General features: G+C 38.8%; 1 protein-coding gene across 8 annotated transcripts in view; it reads right to left on the bottom strand.

Moving 5' to 3' along the window:
• Positions 1–580: 580 nt before the first annotated feature.
• TTC3 (tetratricopeptide repeat domain 3) overlaps positions 581–19,523 on the bottom strand; it is a 118,038-nt gene continuing 99,095 nt past the window's right edge. For all 8 annotated transcript variants that reach the window (XM_055313574.1, XM_055313573.1, XM_055313578.1 and 5 more), the window contains 10 exons: positions 18,159–18,227; positions 17,093–17,189; positions 16,663–16,763; positions 13,536–13,626; positions 12,999–13,100; positions 9,127–9,488; positions 7,532–7,658; positions 7,076–7,216; positions 3,285–3,377; positions 581–2,131 (listed from right to left, as the gene is read on the bottom strand). In XM_055313574.1, coding sequence (XP_055169549.1) covers positions 2,078–2,131; positions 3,285–3,377; positions 7,076–7,216; positions 7,532–7,658; positions 9,127–9,488; positions 12,999–13,100; positions 13,536–13,626; positions 16,663–16,763; positions 17,093–17,189; positions 18,159–18,227 — 1,237 coding nt within the window. In that variant the 3' untranslated portion in view covers positions 581–2,077. The remainder of the gene's footprint in view (positions 2,132–3,284; positions 3,378–7,075; positions 7,217–7,531; positions 7,659–9,126; positions 9,489–12,998; positions 13,101–13,535; positions 13,627–16,662; positions 16,764–17,092; positions 17,190–18,158; positions 18,228–19,523) is intronic.

The following is a 19,523-nucleotide window of genomic DNA, read 5'->3' as shown; positions in this document are numbered from 1 at the left end:
ACGTCAGGCTCCCGGTGCATGGAGCCTGCTTCTCCCTCTGCCTATGTCTCTGCCTCTCTCTCTCTCTCTCTCTCTCTCTCTGTGACTATCATTAAAAAAAAAATACGCTGATAATATTGGCTTTCTTCAATCATCGCAGAACTCACCAGAAGATTCTCAAGAAGAGAAACCCTACTGCTCAGCCTCAGTTGTCCACAGAATCCACAAGTGCCTCAAAGGAAAACAGATACTGAGGATTGTAATTTGATTAACTTCAACATTCTTCTATGTATTCACATGAGCTAATTAGCCAAATCTTACATTAGCTAAAATAGTAAACTATAATCTGTGTATAAACTTTCTATTCATAAATTAAATAGCTAAGCATATGAACTTGAATTTAGCAACCTTTATTTAGGCACAAAGGGATGTTTTGATCCAGGCTCTAAAATTTCCCAAGATTTTTGGTTAGAATCCTACAATTCTTTGGACAAATCATGGCTCTTCTTTTCCAAATGAAGATAAAATATGTGTCTTGACTTTTCTAGTAGAATCCTTTTTAAAATTTACTTGAGAAAAATGGACAAGCACAACGGTAAACTATTTTAGAATGCTCTTTATTTTGAAACTTACACCAGGACATGTGTAAGGCATGTTCACAAGTATTTGATGCACAAAACACATTTTCTCACTCTCCAGCTGCTCTTTTCCTTTGTACCTGCTGCTACAAGCTGGTCCCTACATATCTTCCTACCTACAGTTCTCAGTTATTATGAACAGTAGACAATGTTTCAGGGACCTGCAAGGAGAATCTGCTTCAAAATACAGAGTGAGCATCCTATGGACTAAGTCACTAAGACATCAAAATTCACAAGGAACCAAGGCTGAGGAAGGCAACCAAATTAACTCATCACGAACTTGGGACTGTGAACTTCCAGGGGAACAAAGAACACGATGAAAAACATTTTTTGATGTCTGAGAGACTATGGAATGTGTCCAGAATTCATGTTTCTATATTTGCCACGGTCTACAAGTCACTAAAGATATCTAATATTTTAACAGATTCTAATGCAGTTAAAGTTTTGTTCTCACACCACAGTACAAGAGTGCATGCATTACTTCACACAAATGTCAAACACGGAACCAGTGAAACAAGGACACCTCAAGATTGTCTAATTACACAAGTGCCTCTTCCTGGTGTCAGGATAGGGAGGGGAATGATGGTGAATGTTTCCCTACGGTGCCCACTATGTGTTAGAGACACCCCAACATTAGTCATCTCTCATGAAGAGGACAAATGCTCCTAATAAGAGTATGATATTCAAAGAAAAAATTCCAAATGTAGGATTCGGGTGATGAATATGTAGCCTCAGTTTTCAAGGCAAAAAAAGGTCTTGGCTGACACTAATAAAGTATTTGTAATTGATTTTCAAAAATCAAATAATATCTTTAGGTGATAAAAAATAAGCTCTCTATAAATCTATTGGGGGGAATAAAACAATGAAATGAAAAAGCAAAAATCACATGGTATTTGCTAAAAAGGAGATTTGAATCTTTTGGTTTACATCAGTCAGTATGTTACCCTTTAGTACAGATTATTAAAATGTGTTTGCTTAAACCCATTTAAATGCAGAATCTTTGAAGAAAAATGTAGGCATATTTTAAGGAATACTGACTTGTAAAAATTTTAACCTGGGGCACTGTAAGAGATCAGAATACTTACAATTGAAGTACTGCTTTGAGGTGCTCACAATACTTTCAAAAGAAGCCTTCCATTTCAGAAAGCATCTCTGTAAGCAGCCTCAACAATTTAGGGATGTGGTTACACATAATTTTATTAGCCACTATTTGCTATTATCAAAAGTGTTTAATAAGAGCAGGGAAATTACTATCAACTGTATTAAAGATCTCCATTTATTAGCGCTGTGACACACAGTGCAAAGAATCTTCAAATGTTTGCCTTTTATACCAGAAGTAATATAATTGTTATTCTTCCAATCCAACAAACCAGTAAATTACTCTTCAGTGAACCTGTGACTACCTAGAAAAGCAGGCTGGCCTCTTCCAGAAGGTGCCACTACTCTTCTTACAGGAGATCCTATTCGAGGCAGGCCGGGCAAGTGCTCTGCCCCTTCAGCCACTGCTTAAAGCACTGAAAATGAGAAAATGAAACCAGTTAGTCTCTTCAGGATCACGTGGAGCCTTCGCTCTCCTGTGCTGCTCAATAGACATCACCTCCAAGTCTGGTGGGGCCTGAAGCTGCCCAACACTCAGGAACACTGAAGGTTACTCAAGCTAGGAGTGTGCCCCAAGCCCTAGGAATAAATCATCTCACCTCAGAATGTGACCCAAGAACTCTGGGCCTCTGACCTCATCTTAGGGGGGACAGCTTTGCCCCTCCACTTTCCCTACACTCCAACTTCAGTCTTGGCATTTCATTCCAGGGGTCAGCATTTCCTTGGTCCTGGGATTCACTCAATTTTTAACCAATCTTGTCTCATCCTGGTCTTGGTTCTTGTACATCCCACCAGCCTGCACACCAGAGCCTTGACTGGAGCCTGCCTACCCACTGTGGTCCTAAGTTGCACATGGGTGGCCTGCTGCTGCTACAGAGCTGGGTGTTGTGTTAGTCTGAGAGCCCAGGCACAACAGCTCTATACCCGCAGGAGACAGGCCATGCAAGAGACTGCAAGCTGTCTTGACTTCTCCTAGTTAAGTATATTATATTTATTCCCCTTATCAAGGGATTAATAAACTGACATGGCAGAGACTTGATCTATTCCAACAAGAAGCAGGGGTGTAGAATGAATGCCCACAGCACCCAAAATATTCACCCACAGATCTTGGAAAGGGTACAAACCCAGATCTCCCAGGATAAGGCACAATGGACCCAGATAGGTTTAGCTTTCCTACTCTAAAATGTTAAACTTACTTTATATACTGCACTAAATTGACAAAATGTTGTATTGTGCATCTATTCAGCCATGTAAGAAATTACCTTTTAAGAAACAAATACTGTTTTGAATTTCAGCACCAACACAGTTGATGGAGCCGACTAGGGTTATGTTCCTCTACCCATGATGTGATGGATGGAAAGGCCAGTGTGCAGAGCTGCAAACCCAGAGCCTAGAGGCTTCTCCCCCTTTCCACAGCAGCAATCTTTGGAAAGGGAGACAATGAACACTGGCACAAGAAGGCTTATAAGGAAAATGCTTTGAAAACACAAGAAGTATTGATGCCTATGAAAAAAAGTCCCTTTTAATTTCAAAATACTTCATATGAGGATGGCCAAAGAGAATTCTTACCCCTTTGTGAAACTTGTGCCCACATTTTAGTACACGCACGTTTTTGGATTTGAATATCTCATGGCACAGTTCACAGGAAGCTGCACCCGATGCCTGTGGGAAGAAACGTATCTCAATTAATAAAGAGCTACATTCCTCTTTGCCACAGGAGCTCTTCTACAAGTGGCCTTTAAACACTTTGTCATTAAAGTGGCAAATTACTCCCAATTATAACTAAGCAGGCTGCGAGAACAACTTATTTTTGAATAGCATTTCTTTTTTTTTTTTTTTTTTAATTTTTATTTATGATAGTCACAGAGAGAGAGAGAGAGGCAGAGACACAGGCAGAGTGAGAAGCAGGCTCCATGCACCGGGAGCCCGATGTGGGATTCGATCCAGGGTCTCCAGGATCGCGCCCTGGGCCAAAGGCAGGCGCCAAACCGCTGCGCCACCCAGGGATCCCTTGAATAGCATTTCTTAAGAAAAACTATAAACATACGAAAGAAAAAATATACTTTTAAAGTTCTAATTTACTCACAGAAAAAAACCCTGTTTTATATGGTTAATAGGTTCCCGGGAAATTATTACAAATTTCTATTTATCCCATCCCATACCTAAACTACGGTATGAATTATTATAAATTAATCCTTTATCTAATTACCTAACAGTTGGGGACAGAAACATAAATTATGACACATCCACACCACGGAAGTGGGGCTGACTGAAATCGTGGTGGAAGTCCACAAAAGCTGGTGGCAACAACCTCTGAATAAAAGCAGATTGGGATCCCTGGGTGGCGCAGCGGTTTGGCGCCTGCCTTTGGCCCAGGGCGCGATCCTGGAGACCCGGGATCGAATCCCACATTGGGCTCCCGGTGCATGGAGCCTGCTTCTCCCTCTGCCTATGTCTCTGCCTCTCTCTCTCTCACTGTGTGCCTATCATAAATAAATAAAATAAAATAAAAATTAAAAATAAATAAATAAAAAAAATTTAAAAAAATACATGTTAATCAATTATTTAAAAAAAATGAATAAAAGCAGATTACAAAACAGTATGTATCACAATCATGGAATTCATTTTTTTTTTTTAAATAAAGAGAATGCGTGTAGAGAGAGAAACCTAGTAAAGAGCCTGGAAAAACATAAAATGTGAATAGCAGTTACTTTCAGTTAAGAGAGATTTAATTATTTTATTTGCTATTTTCTAAAGTTTCTATGAATGTGGATTACATGTGCAAATCAAAACAAAACAAACTGATGGCTCATTCAGCAAACATCCGTGGTCAGGGATTGTGCAGGGCGCGAGGGCACAGAGCTGAATGGGAGTTTCCGGCTCAAGCAGCACACAGTCTGGTGAGCACAGACAGCACTTTCTGTGAAAGCAGAGCCACCATGCCACCCAGGACACCAGGCACAAGTTCCCCCTACAGCTTACAGCACCTACACACACACACTGCACCATTATTTCCCACTCCTCCTCCCCAACAAACTCTGAGCACCCTGAAGGCAAGGAAGGAGCCCTGTTCATCTATATCCTTAGCAACTGCAAGGAACCTGGCCCCAACAGGATTCTTCATAAACTGTCAGGCGAGTGAATGAAAGCAGCCCTGGCTGTGGGATTAAGGTCAGGGATGCAGATGGAGACAGTGCCTAAAGGCTCTGAAGACCCTGAACTGCTGAATGGGGTTTTCTGTCTCCCCTGGCCCTGATGCAGTAGATGCAGTAGGATGAGGCGTTCTAGCTCCACTCTGTGGCCCCTGATGGGAGGGTCAGGGGAGCAATGGGAGTGTCAGTCCCAGGGAAGGGCAGGTGAAGGCCACTGCAAAGCTCAGAACTAAGTTTGGCTTGAAATACCAACAGTTAACTTATTTCCTAGCATGAAAAGAAGGTACATACATTTCTAAGTGGAAAAAAAGGACACAATTTTAACTAAATTCACATATACACACACATATAAAAGAATTTAAGAAAAATATACACCAATATCATAATACTGGTTACCTTATTAGGGGGTGGGTCTCTGGGGTTCTTCAAAGGCTTTTTATTTGTATTTCCTACTATGAACACATACTGCTTTTGTAATTTGAAAAGATAAAGCAAACTACTTTTATTTTTTAAAAAACTACCTATAATTATCAAATTAAGTCCCAATTTGAATACATATTTTTCTTATAAGTCAGCTTTACAACTTTTTTATTATCAACAAAAACTGAAGAGAAAGTAATCTCCCCCTGCTGAAGGTAACTGCAGTCTATCTTGGGGTGAGGTGGTCAGTGAGGATGTTCTGAGAATTCAGCCTGGTTGGTGGATCACACAGCATGCGTGGCCAGTCAGGAGCCTGCGGAAAGAGAGGCAAACCCAGACAGGCTTTGCAGGAACGTTCCGCAAGCTCATATGCTCTCTCATTGGAGTTAGATGCTCTGGAAACTGAATGTATATGGTTTGGAAAATCTCCAAAAAACAGTGAAAAGTGAAAATGTACAGGAGGAATGAAAACATAAGTTTACACAAAGATTTACTAAGCCTTAGTTAAGTCAGCAAACTAGTACTCTGTAAATCATCCATCACTGACTACTATGGGGCCAGAAACTTCTAATTTTCATTTAATCTAAACTCTGATACCATAGTTGGACAAAAGAGAAAAAAATGCATTACATCAGAATTCAAACTGGAGCCTGAGGCCCTGAGCCACACAGGTGACAGCCTCTTTCAACCATATTTGGTTCCTACTACACAGTCCTGAGCATCGGCTGGGCCTGTGTGGTGAGGATTGAGGAATTACATGCCATATACCCAGATCAAATAAAGGAATGCTGGCAAGCTCTAATGAATCATCTGTGCCTCAGTTTCTTCATTATAAAATAAAGACCATTATAATGCCTTATCAAGTGAGATAAAAAAAATACCATAGTATTTTATCAAAAAGATCTATGTAAACCTAACATTCTTAATAGAACAAAAAACATTTTAAATCCATATATCAAATTAAAGGCAATATTAGCCCATTCTAGTGTCCACCCCCCCACACACCTCTTCCAGACCCTCAAGGCGAGAGGGCAGGGAAACCACCAGACTTTCCTGAACACAGAGCTTGACCTGATCATTCTATTCTAGCACTTCATTCAGACAACAACCTGAACAAGCAGTTATGATCTGAGTTCACAGTGTTACTAAGTGACAGAACCACGTCTGTGTGATTCCAAAGCCCGTGGTGACATATGGAATAAAATGATCCAAAAATCATTTTCCCTAACTATTCAAAATAATCACACTTGATATTAAAAAAATTAAGTTGTATTTGACTGTTTGCAGGCCCAGTTCCCGTAGTGTGGCCAGAGCTCTCCCAGTCTCCCTAGTGCAGGGGTTTCTCCCAACAGGGGTCACAGGCACCCACAAAAGCAGAGGTGACCTGACTATTCAAATGGACACTCAAGTAGATCTAAATTTGGTCTCTAATTTTTAAAAAAGATTGATTATTTATTTATTTGAGAAAGATTGAGAGAGCACAAGTCGGGGTGGGGCAGGAGAGGGAGAGAGAATCTCAAGCAGACTCCTTGCTGAGCACCCAGGTGCCCCTAATTAGTTTTTTAAGTAGGCTCCACACCCAACATGCGGCTCAAACTCACAACTACAAGGTCATGAGTTGCATAGTCCACAGCCTGAGCCAGCCAGGGGCCCCTGGTTTCTCATTTTAAGATCAAATAAATTAGGTCTAGAAATGAAAAGAATCTAAATCATGGATTAACTATTTTGTCTCTTTCTTCTTCATTAAAAAAACAAAACTGACTCCACCGTCACACATACAACACTCACAGAGGCATCTTCTATCTTTTGTCCCTTGGTTTTGGGCGACGGTCCAGCAGTCACGGAGGGTGGACCCTGGGAGGCCCTGTTCACAGAAGCAGTGGAGCTGGGCTCAGACAACCTCTTGTCCTTTGCTGAATTTGAATTTGGCTACAGAGATAATGCAGGAAGAGAAGGGGAAGCAAGTTTAGTAACCCAAAAGCTTGCTCATCTTCTGTCGTTACTGAAGTGCTCTCCACATTATGGCTGGATGCAGTTTTTTGCTTTTTACAATTCTCAAATTTTGTAAATAAAGTGAACCACTTTTTTTTTATTTTATTGGAGTTCCATTTACCAACATACAGCATATCACCCAGTGCTCATCCTGTCAAGTGCCCCCCTCAGTGCCCCTCACCCAGTCCCCCAACCCCCCACCCACCTCCCTTTAAAGTGGACCGTTTTATTGTATCTGGATGAAACGCCAACCTTTTTCTTTTTCTGTTCATCTAGAATGTGTTCTGTCACTCTTTGGACAATTTCATCAATACTCAATCCTGAGAGCGAGTTTTTGTTCTTGTTTCGCACTTTTTTAATAAAACCAGCAAGCTCAGTGCTAAAAAGAAGTGGAGATAAATGACAAGAGAAAGTCAAAGTTTTCCACTGTGAAAGAAGTATGTGCCAATATTAACTCAACAGCTGTAAGAAACAAACCAAATACACACAAATTTAAACAATAGCAACTATATATAAAAGCAGGAGAACCATTCCAAGCAGTTATGAAAATTCCAATACTATTTTCTAAATACTTGTTTCACTAGAATTTCAAAGTAACAGTATATCTACTAGATCCACTTGGGATATCTACCTCTACTTAGAAACCAGATTTCCTACAGGCTGGATATCTTGTAGCATTATGCTCAATCACTCATCAGGCAACACTGGTCCTGACCTGAAATCAATAAAATCTCTTTCTACTTAAGGGGAAACTAGGTTTATTGACTGCCTCCCTTAAAAAAAAACCTGACAAGGGGTTTTCAAAGCCTGAATGTTTCAGAAGTACCAGTGGATAGAATTAAAGCATTAATCAGCAGGAATTTGATATTTGAAGCACTAATATCTCAAATGTTTTAACTTCCAGAAAATTAGGATGCATTGCTATTCGGTTGTTTAAACTCTCCCAAATTTAGTCAGGATTGCCAACCATTTTAAGGTACTTTTGGTAATTCTAACTTGAGCATTTACAACTGGCATGGGAACTGCTATGGAGAGAACTTAAAATGTTTCTCAAAGTTAGGCAGGGCTAAATATGCCCCTGGGCATACACTTATTTTCAAACAAGCAGGGCTCCACCAACAGAACCAAAACATTAATTCCGGCCAATCATAATTTCATCACTACTTTGTTTCAAAAGTATAACTTCAAAACTTGTAACTAGTACCATATCAAAGAGAGAAATAACATAGGACAGAGTACAGAGAGTCATTCTGGGATATGGATTCCTCTCTTCCTAGCTGTATCCCTGAGACACTGCCTTCACTGCTTCTCTCCTTGGCTGAGATAAGGAGCACTTCTTACTCCCACAGACCAACCTGGAGATCGAGGTCAGTGGTTGAGGTGCGGACACCAGCACATCTGCAGCCCTGATCCACTATCAAATCACACCTCACACCTCCAACAAATCTGAGGTGCTCTCTAGCAAGGTCTAGGTTGCTGCTGTCTTCCTTGGTAGGTGGTACTTCTTCCCCCAAATAATATGAAACTAGTGTTTTGCAGTTCTGTTGTTCATTTAGGGATTCCACAACTAGAACTGGAGCATGTTATTGATCTCATCAAAATCTTAGCAAACTGCCCCGGGTTCTGACAAGTGTGGATAACCAGTAATCAGTGTTTTCAATCTAGATACGCACATCACAAAGTTGGTTTGAAAATGCTCACCTCTATGTTTAGTAGCACCTGTCTTTTCTGAGTAGAACTATGGAGTCATTTTCACTTTGGCCCCTAACTGGCCATAGTGTTATCTGCTCAGGAGACCTCGGCTCAATAAAGTATTTAACAGAGTCACAAACGTTTTATGTCCATACCTGTTGTAACATGGGAATACCACTGACAGGTGCTCAATAATACTGTTGAACGGCTTTTTTGGAGACTGGCTTGAGCGGGTAGCACGTCCTGGAAGAACAGGTAGTTTCTGATCAGCCACAAGGCTTTGTTTTGGCGGAGTTTCCTGGCCTGTGCTCTTACACTCTGGCAGCTGGGTGACTTCGGGCTGACAGGAGAGCGATCCTGTCAATGGTGGAGAGGAAGCCCCCACTGGGCCATCACTGGCAGAGACCAGACTTGAGTCCTTAGGAACTGCTGTTTGGTTTCCAGCCTCATGACTTGTAGAAATGGAGGCTCTGTGATCTTCATGGCCTGAAGACTCAGGAAGTGATGTAGGAAGAATCTGGGGAGAATATACCATAGTTGCTGGATCACTAAGAGCAACGTCTATGGACAAAGACTGACAATTAAGTATGGCTATAATAACATCTGGGTGCTCCAGTGCACAGGAAACTTGAACACAAGAAGTTAAATAGTTTTGTTTTTAAAAAACTGCTGGTCATCTTCACTTTGAAATGAGCTCTTCTGGACTCCACACTGCTGGCCTCCTCTCCTACCTCTCTGCAGCCCCTTCCCAGGCTCTCCCTGCAGTTCTTAATGCTTGTCTGTGCCTTAATGTGGATGTTCCTTAGGATGCTGTTGGAGGTTGAATCTCAACACCCTGCTACACCCTCTCCCCCAGGATATTGCACATTCTTTCCTGCCTCAGTGACTGTGTGCTTGGTGCTGATAATGTCCACTTTTTAAAAGATCCTAGTTTTGAATGTTTTCCTGAGATCCAAACCTGCAAATCCAAACTTCTGCAAATACAAGGCCACTTAAACCCAGTGTCTTCAAAATCAGGCTTGGCTCAGTCTTTGATCCTGCTCTTCCTTGGGTGCCCACCTCACAGACAGAAACCCAGGTTTGTCTCGACTCCCCCAAATGCTGTGCCCCCAATCTCATAAGCAGTTCTTTCCACTGTTCATCCTAAATCTTCTCGTATCTGCTGTCTTCCTCTAGCTCCACTGCCATGCTCTTATCCAGGCACGGCTGCCGACAGTGAGCTCCTCTCCCACTTCTCCACACTGCAGGCAAGCCGACAGGAACAGAGCTGTTGGCATCCCCTTAAGTGAAACCTATATTGGCTTCTTAGTGACCTCAGGAAAAGTCAAACTGCTGAACACATTTTTACAGAATAAGGCTCCCTTCACTCTGGCCGCTGGGTACTTCTATGATATTTCTCACCAAAGCCCCCCTCTGCCATACTGAACATCTTTCATATCCATGAAAGGAGTGTTTTCTATTTTTCTAGCCTCCAAATATGCTGTTTCTTCCATTTGAAACACTCTGACCCTCCAAATATCACACCATCATCCTTTCTCAAATACATACACCCATGTCCTCCTGTTGCCTGGTTAATTCCTATTCCAGATCTCTCATTCACTGAGACCTCCAACAGGGAATCTTCTGCTGAGGCCTAGACCTCTAGGTTAGGTTAATGTCTCCTAATTTATGCTGCTATAGCATTTTATGCTCCTATGAAAAACCTTGGCACACTTTACTTATAATTATGGGCTTAACATGTCTTTTCCCAAACCCATATGCCTTTTGAGGGAACAGACCACATCTAATCTTGATCACCACTAAATACCCAATGAATTAATGAGGGAGAAATGACACACAAAGCTAATGGTTTTTAGGGATATTTATTACTTAAGTTTCTGGCACCCTAATAGTTCCCAACGTGTGGATATTAAAATCCTTTTGTGTACTTATAAAATTACATAAGCTACAACTAAAAATAGCAGATATTCTAACGAGATCTCACATTTTTTCCCTTCCATGTCTGCCATAAAAACTTAGGAATGCACACTCTCTCTAAAAAAGAAAAAAAAGAAAAAAAAAGAAGGGGCTGTGCCTGGGTGAGACAGTTGATTGAGCATCTGACTGTTGGTTTCAGCTCAGTTCATGATCTCAGTTGTGAGACAGAGCCCCGAATCAGGCTCTGCATTCACTGCAGAGTTTGCTTGTGATTCTTGCTCCCTCTGTTCCTCCCCACCACATTCTCTCTCACAAATAAATAAAATCTTTAAAAAAAGAACTTAGAAACATTATAAATGATAAGTGATCTTTAATTTTACATAAAACTCTACTTGTTACTCAGTTCAATGGAGAGAAAAATGTTTTTCTTTGGAGAGAAGAAACTGGATCTCAATAGAATTATTTTACTCAGTTCAAGGTGGCCAAACTTTTTAATGTTTTAAAAACATTTTTTGGCAGCTGAAACCACTGTAAGTTTGCATGTTTATTGTGCTGGTACTGGGTAGAAACAGACTTTCAAGATGAGGTTCCTGACTGCACTCATCCACATTAAGGAGACTGAACGCACATGGTGAAGGGTTACAGAGTGCGGGGCGAATGTGGGCAGCCTCGACTGGGCTTTCAGGGAAAGGCAGAATGTGGAGTGAGGATGGTGCTGCAGGCTGGGGAACAGCCCAGGCAAAGGTCTGGCAGTAGCAGGAGGCACAAATCAGGAGCGAAGGAAAACAGTCTCCTTAGAGCAGACGATTTCACAACCAGAAAGTTTTAATATTGTGCCAAAAATATTCTGAAACCCACCTCAAATCAATTCTTGAGTGGACTCCTTTAAATTCTTACAATCCTGATCTCCTTTGGGCTTAATTCTTTTCAATTTAGTTTTGGCTGACAATCTGCTCTGTGTCCAAATCAGAAATATGTACCCCAGAATACAATAAAGTGATACTACGTATAGTCATATTTTAAAGTCTACAGTGTAGAAGTAATGTTCTTCTTTACTGTGCTGCGTATGTTAAAATATAAAGCCAGGCTTGGCAATCACTACTAATCACTACTATTCAAAAGATTCAGCAAATATCTCAAACTAGCAGTAAAATATGACAGATCATATCAACAAAACATTTGTATATCTCAGGTATAGCACTTTTTACTCTGTATTTGATCAAGAAACAAATCTTTTTTTTTTTTTTTTTTAAGAAACAAATCTTAATTTTGGTCTTATGCCTCCCAAGTATCTAGGAATAAGACTATATCTGAGGTAGTATTTGTAGAGAGAGCTGGTTTAAAATCACAGGCACCTGCTCCTCTTGGATTATTCATTCACATGTAGCACACACCACCATCCAGAAAAGAAAGCAGACATACCAGCCCTGTGTTTACTTCAGTCCTGTCCTCAGACACTGATGTGGAAAGACTCATCTTCCACTTACAGAAAAGAAATTTTTTTTTTATTTACTTATGATAGAGAGAGAGAGAGAGAGAGAGAGAGAGAGAGAGAGAGAGAGAGAGGCAGAGACAGAGACATAGGCAGAGGGAGAAGCAGGCTCCATGCACCGGGAGCCCAATGTGGGATTCGATCCCGGGTCTCCAGGATCGCGCCCTGGGCCAAAGGCAGGCGCTAAACCTCTGCGCCACCCAGGGATCCCTAGAAAAGAATTTTTATGGGGTGCCTGGGTGGCTCAGTCGGTTAAGCACCTGCCTTTGGCTCAGGTCACGATCCTAGGGTCCTGGGATCCAGCCCCACATTGGGCTCCCTGCTCAGCAGGGAGTCTGGTTCTCCCTCTCCCTCTGCCCCTCCCCCTGCTTGTGCTCTCTTTCTCTCAAATAAATAAAAATCTTTAAAAAATGCTTATTATAAAGCTTAAAGGTTAATCAGAAGCATCAATAATGAAAACATTAAAGACAACTTATTAATCCAGCTCATCCCACTCCCAGAATACAAACAATAAAAATCTACTCCAGCCAAATAAGAAACTGTGATTTACTATTCTTTGTTTTCTTCATACACACAAAAAGAAAAAAGTAAAAAACAAAGACGGTATGATAGACTTACTGTGCTACAGACAGGAAATGAAAGCTCAGGAACTTGCACTTTAGAAAGTTCACTGAGTCGAGAGCCATTTTTAATTGCTTGAATTTGTTCTTCATACTGAGACTGTAGGTAGAAGTAAAAGTGTTAAGTTTTTCTAATAAATCCAGGGAAAATCACAATTGCTAATTAATACTTTTTTTCTTATTATATATTTACAAATGGTCACCAATTTTCCAGGAAATGTAACAGAGATGCAAAGTATTAGAACAATTATTTCTTGGAAGCAAAGAAGTTCAAAATAAGACCTCATTAATTGGAATGCTGTACCGCCTTATCAAATATAACTTCTCTAATTTTATCAATTAGGGGCAGAATTTAAGACAGCCAATTAAGGAAATAGCATTACTTTCAGAAAACACTCTTCTTAATAATTACAATAAAAAATATATATTGCCTTTAACAGCTCAAAAAAAGAAAGTTTCAGTGACACTAACCTCTCCTGAGAACTATAATCATCATACAGGTTTTGACAGAATTACAAAATATTTTATAACTTACCTTTGCTATTTCAATTTCTTTTTTAACCTTAGAAAGAAATGATTCCCATGAATGTACATCAGATTCCATATCAGGGTAAGTTGCAGAATCACTGAAAAAAATGGAAAAACATGGAGGTGCTTAATGTCTACTATAGAAATGTTTTCAAAAGTTAAAACCACTAACGTGCAAATGAAAACATTTACAGATGAGAGACATATTTAACATGATCATACACACAATACTATTTTTTAAAAGATTTATCTATTTTAGAGAGTGCATGAGAACACTCATAGTTGGGGGAGGGACAAAGGGAAAGAATCTTCCAGCAGACTCGCTACTGAGTGTGGAGCTTAACTTGGGGCTCGAGCTCCATCTCATGACCTTAAGATCATGACCTAAGAAGAAATCAAGAGTCGGCAGCTTAACCCACTGAGCTACCCAGCCCCACCCCCACAACTATTTTTAAAGAATTATATATCCTACAGACTCACCACTAGAAACATTTGAGGAAATCTTAATTATTGGTCAACCAAACCTCCCAAACTGGTGGGCAGAGAGCAAATATTCTCCTGAATTTTAATTTTTGCCCTAAATGTGAAGATCTGACCATTCTGCATTTAACATCCTCGTGTTTAACAAAGGCTATTTTTACAGTTAAAAAAAAAGGGGGGGGGGCAACCTGGAACACTTAAAACATTCCAGTAAAACCTCATCCTCGCCTTACAGTAAAATAAAGGGTGGGGCCTGGCAGACTAGGTTAAACTTATACTTCAGCACCTCTACTGAAAGTGACAAAGAAGCTTTTCCCTTCCTAATTGGGAAGATCAATCCGTGATTGTGTCAGTTCTCATTATGTATCTTAAAGAAAAATCAGAACATTCCTTTTATGTCTTTTCTCTTTCGCTATCCTTTGGTGGAATGGGAGAGTTAGCATAGAATCCCTAAAAAAGAAGCTATGTGTACCACGAGGCTTAATGAGGAAGTGGACACTATCAAATGAAGGTCTGAGAGCTCCGTTTCCCAGAAGGGCCATAAAGTGCAGCCTGTGGCAAGATGGAACACTGGCCTTTCAGACCACTGGCCTCTATTTCAGCTGTACCAGTCTTGTAATGAATCAGCTTTAGTTTTCATTAGAAAAGTTTTCTCATGTGAAAAATGAAGAAATAAAAACAGTACATTAGGATTTTTCCCATGACCCATAGAGGGTCAACACCAAGGGTCTGAACTGTAAAACAAAAAGCACAAGGAAGGATAAAAAAATCTGACTGTGGAATATGATAAAAAGACCAGGTGAAAAGAAATTCCTTGTGTGAAAATCCATACAGAAAAGAGGCTAGACTGAAGAAGAGCCTCTGAAATTCCCAGGTAAACCTTATTCCAAAAATGAAGCCAAACAAAAACAGGTAAAGATTATGGAGTAGAAAAAATGACCATAGGTGAATGTTTTTTTTTTTAATTCAATTAGCCAACATATGGTACATCATTAGTCTCAGATGTAGTGTTCAATAATTTATCAGTTACGTATAACACCCAGTGCTCATCCCATCACACATGCCCTCCTTCATGCCCATCACCCAGTTACTCCATCCCTCCACTCCCCCCCACCCCCAACTCCAGCAACTCTCAGTTTCAGAGTTGTTGTTTCATAGAGTTAAGAGACTCTCATTGGTTTTTCTCGGAACTGGAGGGCATTATGCGGAGCAAAATAAGTCCACCAGAGAAAGACAATTATCATATGGCTTCACTCATATGTGGAATATAAGAAACAGCATGGAGAATCATAGGAGAAGGCAGGGAAAACTGAATGGGACGCCATACGTGAATATCTTTTGAAGTCACATTCCATTCTTAGTCTACCACTAAGAGTGTTAAAGTGACTGTTCTTACAGAAGATAATTTTTTAAAAGCTTGAAAATGAGCTCTGCATTCCAGAAATTTATTGCATGGAAATGATTAATAGTGTGCACAAAAATTTAGCTACAAGGAAAACTTACTGAAGTACAGCTTTTATGAACAGAATGTGCAAATAACCTAACTATATCATCCCAATGTTTAATAAATCACAACACATTTATATGCCGAACACTATTCAACTCTGCAAAATTAAGTCAGAGAAATGTAATTATTTTTTTAAAGATTTTATTTATTTATTCATGAGAGACACAGAGAAAGAGAGAGGCAGAGACACAGGCAGAGGGAGAAGCAGGCTCCAAGCAGGGAGCCTGACGTGGGACTCAATCCCGGGTCTCCAGGATCCTACCCTGGGTGGAAGGCAGCGCTAAACCACTGAGCCACCCGGGCTGCCTGAGAATGTAATTATTGATAAGAAACTAAGTTTCATATATATTACTTTATGAAAAAATATATATATATAATTTTTTTCCCCAAGTACACAATGATTTATTCCAAAAAACTAGTTACACATCAATTTAGAATTATGGATCATCTTTATCAGTTTTATTTGTATGCTTGGATTTTTCTACAATTGAACATGTATTGAATGTATAACTATTAAAAATAAAAATGGTTTTGAGGGATGCCTGGGTGGCTCAGCAGTTGGGCATCTGCCTTTGGCTCAGGGCGTGATCCCAGGTCCTGGGATCAAGTCCCACATCGGGCTCCCTGCATGGAGCCTACTTCTCCCTCTGCCTGTGTCTCTCTCTCTCTCTCTCTCTCTCATGAATAAATGAATACAATCTGAAAATAAAATAAAATAAAATAAAATAAAATAAAATAAAATATAAAATAAAATAAAATAAAATAAATAAAATAAAATATAAAATAAAATAAAATAAAATATAAAATAAAAAAAATAAAATAAAATAAAAAAATAAAATAAAATAAAGTAAAATAAAAAATAAAATAAAATAAAATAAAATAAAATAAAATAAAATAAAATAAAATAAAATAAGTCTTGGGCTTGAGCCACCTGGTGGCTCAATCAGTTAAGTGTCTGACTCTTGATTTCGACTCAGGTCTTGAGCTCAGGTCATGAGTTCAAACTCCTCACTGGGAGGCTCCCAGCATGAAGCCTACTTGAAAAAAATCAAAAGGTCCTGCCTAATATAAACATTTTCCTCAAATCAGCTCTAACTTGATTTACTAATGACATGCCAGAAAGAACATCTGAGATGCCACACAGTACCTGCTCAGTAGCCTCAGGTTCTTAAGATACCCTTCTGCTTGTGATTCCATGATCTGTAATTTGTACACTTCAATGTCCTTCCAGTTTTCAAGCACAGATACCTACCATTAGATTAGAGAATGTTTAAGGATTTTAAGACAGTGAAACTATTTTAAGGTTGTTAAAACATTCCAAGCAGATTGCAAAGTTTGGTGTATACTATGAGTACAGCTATGTAACACAATGTAAGCTTAAGGGTAAAAAACATTAAAAAGTGTTAAATAAGGAAAAAGTAGCTATTTCTGGGAGGCAGGATTATGAGTGACAGAATATCCCCTGGACTCCACACTTTTCGGCAATGCTGTTATGCCTCATATATAATTAATTAAACAGAAAGTAAATGTATGTTGCCTTATCTGCATCTTGCCTTATCCAAGTGTCCTGGACTCACCTCTGCAGCCACAGCTCTTTGAAGACTCTCTTCATAATTCTCCTTCCCTTTCTTTATACATTCTTCTAATTTCATTTTCTCATTTGTAAACGTATTACTGCAAATATTAATGACAAAAAACTTTTTGGAAAAATAAAGACCAGTGAGATAACCAAAGGCTCAGCTTTGAATCATGCCATGCGAAGACTTACATAATATCCTCTCAAGTAAATTCTTGCCTATTATTTGACTATTTAATACAGAGACTTGTGCTTTCTGCACTTCACAAAAAACTGATCAAATAAAATTAAAGAGTGCTTGGTGGAAATACTGAGAAACCAATTCATCATTTTTATGAGGGTAGGTGGAGTACAATCGGGCTATATTAATAAACTTCATAGAACACTGTTTATCCTTTCAGTCAAAATTTTATTTTGACATATATTAGAAAGAAATAACCCAAAGTAAAAAAGTGATCTATACAGAGCTATTCATGGCAATACATTCATAAGAGCTAAAAAAAGAGGCCATGAATCATGACATGAATGGAAATGTGTATGTGAAATAATATTCAATGAGAAATGTGGAACACAACTGCTTAACTACAGAGTATATTGGCTACCAGTATGTAAAAACATTATTTCCATTAATAAAGGTTAAAAGGAAACTTTTTATAGGTTCATAATAAAAATCATTAGTAAACTTATAATTGTGGAGCAACAAACTACCATAATAAGGTTGAGAATGCTATTTTAAGTAACACAAAAGTTTTAAAAACACACTCAGTTTCAGAATTCAAAACAAAAAATGAGTAATCAACAGAATAAATTCAGGATTTTTATATTGACAAGATGAAACAAAGTAGTAGGAACATCATAAAATAAAAATACTCAAAGAATACATTTATTTAAATATTAAAGAAAATAAAAACAGAAAAAAAAAAGAGACACGTAATTATTTTTAAAAAATAGACAAGTCCCAACAACAGATTTAGAAGCCTAAAAAAAAAAAAAAAAGAAGCCTAGAGTGCTGGTGCCCCTGGTATTAAAAGTATAAGATAGTAAAAATAAATTTAAGCTTAATTTGCCTGATTTCAAGGGACTGATCCAGAAGTAATTCATGTTCCTTTTCCTCTCCACCATTTTTCTGGGCATATCTATATGAAAGAAAATCATGAAATTTTAATTAATTTTCAATGATTTTTTTTAAAGTTTCAATGATTTTTAAAGATGTGGTCCCACACAGTAAATCCTACCTATATCCATGCAAACATTTCTTAAATTCTTTGTAAATTTCTACACTTTTATTCCATTTCTAGTATCTTTTAAATAGGCAAAGAATCTGGGTTGTTTTCCTTTCACATCTGGAGAGCAGAAACCTCTTCTTTACGCTTGGTCATATGCTTACAGTGTAGACCATCCTATCTCAGTTCACTTCAAGCAGTGCCCCCAGGTGGTTCAATATGAACCAGAAGAATTCAGGTGTTGTGGATCATCATCAGTATAACCAGTGGTTCTTATTCAAAATGAAAACAACTTTCTAGTCTTTAAAACAGGTCTTAAAGTCCACTTAACACACACATCTAGTCTGATAATCCTATAAAACAAAGTGTCTAAATCTTTGATTTTTAAAGCAAAACTCTGCACGAGTTGCGCTGACTCTTCTTTCATGCTCTCTCACACTTTTCAGCCATCTCTACTTGCTAAAAATCCCACGTTTCCATTAAGAAGCAGTTTAAATGCCATTTTCACTTCTTCTGTACTTCCCTAAGAGATCCAAAAGGTTTTAAGATTTTACTTTAAAATCTAAATATAGGGACACCGGGTGGCTCAGAGGTTGAGCATCTGCCTTTGGCTCAGGGTGTGATCCCAGAGTCCTGGGATAGAGTCCCAAATCAGGTTCCCCACAAGAAGCCTGCTTCTCCTTCTGCCTATGTCTCTGCCTCTCTCTCCCTCTGTCTCTTATGAATAAATAAAAAGATAAATAAATCTTTAATAAATAAATGAAATCTAAAAATAAAAATTTAGATTTAAATCATTTAACTTGGAAAGTCCAAATACCAACACACATAGAGAAGCCTGCAGCTTTAAACGGGACAGAAAAAAGCATAAAAAACATATTAATAAAGTGAAAAAAATCAATAAAAATTTTATTCAACAGAAACCATTTTTATGCTAGTATAGAAAATTTTTATAATAGCCTCACTTACTTTGTCTAGTTCAATAGTAAATCTGAACTGAGCATACAGAAATATATATTAAATATAAATATTCCTGAATTTTTTAATAACCTACCTACTGCTCAAATATTAAGAAGCATAGCAGTTTCACTTTATCCATGGAGGGATACGTTCCAAGACTACCCCTGCCAAGGATGTCTGAAACCACAGACTGTACCAAACCTAAGTTTCCTCCTACACATACATACCTATGATAGAGTTCAGGTTGTAAAT

The sequence above is a fragment of the Nyctereutes procyonoides genome, unplaced genomic scaffold (assembly GCF_905146905.1).
Source record: "Nyctereutes procyonoides isolate TBG_1078 unplaced genomic scaffold, NYPRO_anot_genome, whole genome shotgun sequence".
In the NCBI taxonomy this organism is placed as follows: Eukaryota; Metazoa; Chordata; class Mammalia; order Carnivora; family Canidae; genus Nyctereutes; species Nyctereutes procyonoides.
Note: the sequence above shows the minus strand (reverse complement) of the source record. Positions and strands in the feature narration are given on the sequence as shown.